The sequence below is a fragment of the Lactuca virosa genome, chromosome 4 (assembly GCF_052849685.1).
Source record: "Lactuca virosa cultivar CGN04683 chromosome 4, Lactuca_virosa_CGN04683_v6, whole genome shotgun sequence".
NCBI classification, from domain to species: domain Eukaryota; kingdom Viridiplantae; phylum Streptophyta; class Magnoliopsida; order Asterales; family Asteraceae; genus Lactuca; species Lactuca virosa.
Genome location: NC_136429.1, coordinates 401,148,288 through 401,151,705, shown reverse-complemented (window position 1 = coordinate 401,151,705; position 3,418 = coordinate 401,148,288). Strand labels below are relative to the sequence as shown.

Here is a 3,418-nt window from a genome sequence, read left to right as displayed (position 1 = left end):
TGGGGGTGTGACAAATTGGTATCAGAGCAATTGTCTATAGCGAACTAAGTATATTCTTCCATGTAAGAAATACAACTATAGATACGGGGACTAATACCTCTGGCTATACCTTAGAATATAATAAAAATTATATATAAAAGTATACATATACAACCAAAGGCAGTGTCACAATAAAACAAACCAAGAACATCGAAGTTTAGGTTGGACACTATGAATAGACTTAGTATAACCTGTTGTCAAATCATGGACAGACGTAGCCTGATCAACTACGTCTGACTAGTGTTTACCGACACGTAACTAAGTGTGGGCATAGTAGTCAACAATATAAAACTCAAGTAATCTACATAATAATACTTAATAACCCCGCCAAGAGTCAGCACTAACATATTAGTAGTATTAGTCACAATATTAGGAATCAGATAGTGCACACACTTATACGCCCTTTCGTTCTTGGACATGACTGGATTCCACCAGGGAGAGCCCTATTATCCTGCTATGGCAGCCAATGGATGGATCGAGGAAGAACCAGAGGAGATTCATGAGGAAGACCCTGAGGAGGATCCAAAAGAGGATTCTGAAGAGGATTCGGATAAGGAGATAGACATCAGGGAGATCATTGACGAGCCTTACCCCATCAGGGGCACATATGATCCCCTTCCACCTCCCTCTTTTCACGATACGCCTCCACGATGGGTGGCATAGATACACTTATGGGCGAGAGAGGATGGTCTACGACCCACATTTGGCATGCTTCCATCGCACCATGCCTCGGGCCCTAGCACCCCTGCACACCAAACACTGCCCATTATGGTACCATGAGTGTCCCGCCTGGGCACCCGAGTACAAATCCTCATCAATGATGTAATAGAGATCGGAGGCGAGGCCTAAATCATGGTGGTACGAGTTAGACGCTTCTACAAAGATCAAGACCGCCATAGGGAGACCATACTAGCTCTATAGGGTGAGTAGGTGGACACTACGACCCACGTACACTCCTTAGAGGAGAGGATGGTCGCCTTGGAGCGACAAGCCCTAGCAGCTGAGACTAGGGCAGCGACCATGAAGCAAAGGGCAGAAGAAGCTACTCGTGAGATGAGTAAGATGGTTGGACACCTTGTATGCTATTTTGGCATCCGATAGATAGGTTAGCCTATTAAGTTCATGCCACTCAGACGAAGCTCAAGAGTCCGTATGGGACCAACACCAACACCAACACCAACACGAGCTCAAATACCAACATCAATGGATGCGACTGCAATCGAAGAAATGATCGCACAAAGGGTAGCAACTGTAGTAGCCAACTACCATGCCGATAGACATGAGGGATCAGGACACGTTAACAACAGTTCCCATAATGACAGCAGGGGAAATTCCCGAGTTGGTTCCTACAAAGACTTTTCCAACTGCAAACCCAAGAATTTCTATGGCGATGGAGGGGTAATCGAACAAACATGCTGGATTGAAAAGACTGAATCCGTATTCGAGATAAGCTCCTGTGCAAACGAGTGAAAGGTGAAGATTGCTGCAAGCACCTTCATGGATTTCACCCTGTCATGGTGGAAGGTACATGTAAAGACTATGAGCCTCACTACTACAAATGTCGTGAGCTGGGAGGAGTTAAAGGTCATGATGACGGAGGAATACTGCCTGAGAAGCGAGATGCAAGGCGTAGAACAAGAATTATGGAATATCACCATGAAAGGTTCTGAGATAGCAGCTTACACTAATCGCTCCAATGACCTGGCAGTCTTGTGCCCAGGAATGGTTACTCCTAAGTACAAGAAGATAGAGAGGTACATCTGGGGCCTAGTCCCACAGATTCAAAGGATGGTAATTTCTTCTCGACCAACCACCTTCAACAATGCGAAGTGTATTGCTCATCAACTTACCGAACATGGCATTCCGACAAGGGACCATGGTTCTGAAATCCAACCCTCCAAAGGAGAGGGACAATAAGAGGAAATTCTGGAATAAGAAGAAATAAAAACCCCAACATGGCCCCCAGAAGAAGCAGAGAACGGTGGCAGTCCTCGCCACTACCACCCCTGCAACCACCAACCAACCAAAGCAATACGCCGAAAATCTTCCAAAATGGAAAAGTGCCCTTATCATCATGTTGGCACATGTAGGGAGATGTACTTATTTAACTGTAAACAAAAGGGGCACACTGCCAAATTTTGTAAAACCCCGACCCAAGGTAATAATCAGGCATCCAACTCAGGGATGACACGTGCCTGTTATGGATATGGAAAAAATGGACATTACAAGAGGGATTGTCCAAAGGAAAAAAGTTCAGGTGGAGGTGGAAAAGGCAGAGTCTTGGCTATGGGAACAAGGGAAGTAATGCAGGAGCCTACCACCGTAACTGGTACGTTCCTTGTCAATAACTATTATGCATGCATACTTTTTGATAGTGGTGCCGAAAGAAGCTTCTTTAGTCATAAATTCAAGCAAACACTAAAACAGAACCCCCAACCACTTAAAGAAATCTATACAGTAGCAATGGCTAACGGGAGAACCGAAAATACCAAATAAATTTACCTAAAGTGCACCCTAACACTAAACGACCACATCTTCCAAATCAACCGCATGCCTATGACTATTAGGAGTTTCGATGTATTAGTCGGTATGGATTGGTTAGACCTTCATCGCGCCGACATCATGTGTCATAAGAAAGCCGTCCGACTCAACTTACCGAACAACAAAACCCTCGTTGTGTATGGTGACAAACCAGGTAAGGGCCTTCGAATCGTCTCATGCATTAAGGCGCAGAAGCACTTGCACAAGAAGTATTATGCATTTCTAGCACACATAGTGGACCAGAAGAAAGTGTTGAAGGAAATCATGGACATACCAAAAGTCTGTGATTTTCCTGATGTGTTTCTAGAAGACCTCCCAGGGTTACCACATGTACGACAAGTCGAGCTCAGAATCGACTTAATCGCAGAAGCAGCCCCTGTAGCAAAGTCTCCGTACAGACTGGCCCCAACGGAAATGCAAGAATTGTCTAGTCAACTACAAGAATTATTAGATAAGGGATTCATTAGACCAAACTTCTAACCATGGGGAGCGCCAATCTTATTCGTGAAGAAGAAAGATGCATCCTTTAGAATGTGTATTGACTATCAGGAACTGAACAAGCTGACCGTCAAGAACCGGTACCCGCTTCCCAGGATCGATGATCTGTTCGATCAGTTACAGGGATCTAGCTATTTCTCAAAGATCAATTTGAGATCGGGGTATCACCAACTTAGAGTTTATGAAGAAGATGTCCCGAAAACGGCGTGCAGAACACGATATGACCACTACTAGTTTGTAGTAATGTCATTCGGATTGACCAATGCTCTAGTAGTATTCATGGATCTCATGAATCGCATATGCAGACCATACCTAGACAAATTCGTGATCGTATTCATCG

At 44.5% G+C, this 3,418-nt stretch overlaps 1 protein-coding gene across 1 annotated transcript; it reads left to right on the top strand.

Moving 5' to 3' along the window:
- The first annotated feature begins 2,628 nt into the window (after window positions 1-2,628).
- LOC145106478 (uncharacterized) lies at window positions 2,629-3,060 on the top strand. The gene has a single exon (XM_079043447.1). The coding sequence runs from the start codon at window positions 2,629-2,631 to the stop codon at window positions 3,058-3,060; it is 432 nt and encodes a 143-aa protein (XP_078899573.1).
- Window positions 3,061-3,418: the final 358 nt, after the last annotated feature.

What these genes read in the sequence shown, in the direction of transcription:
- LOC145106478 (XM_079043447.1), top strand. Translation starts at nt 2,629, where the DNA reads ATGGATTGGTTAGACCTTCATCGCGCCGACATCATGTGTCATAAGAAA.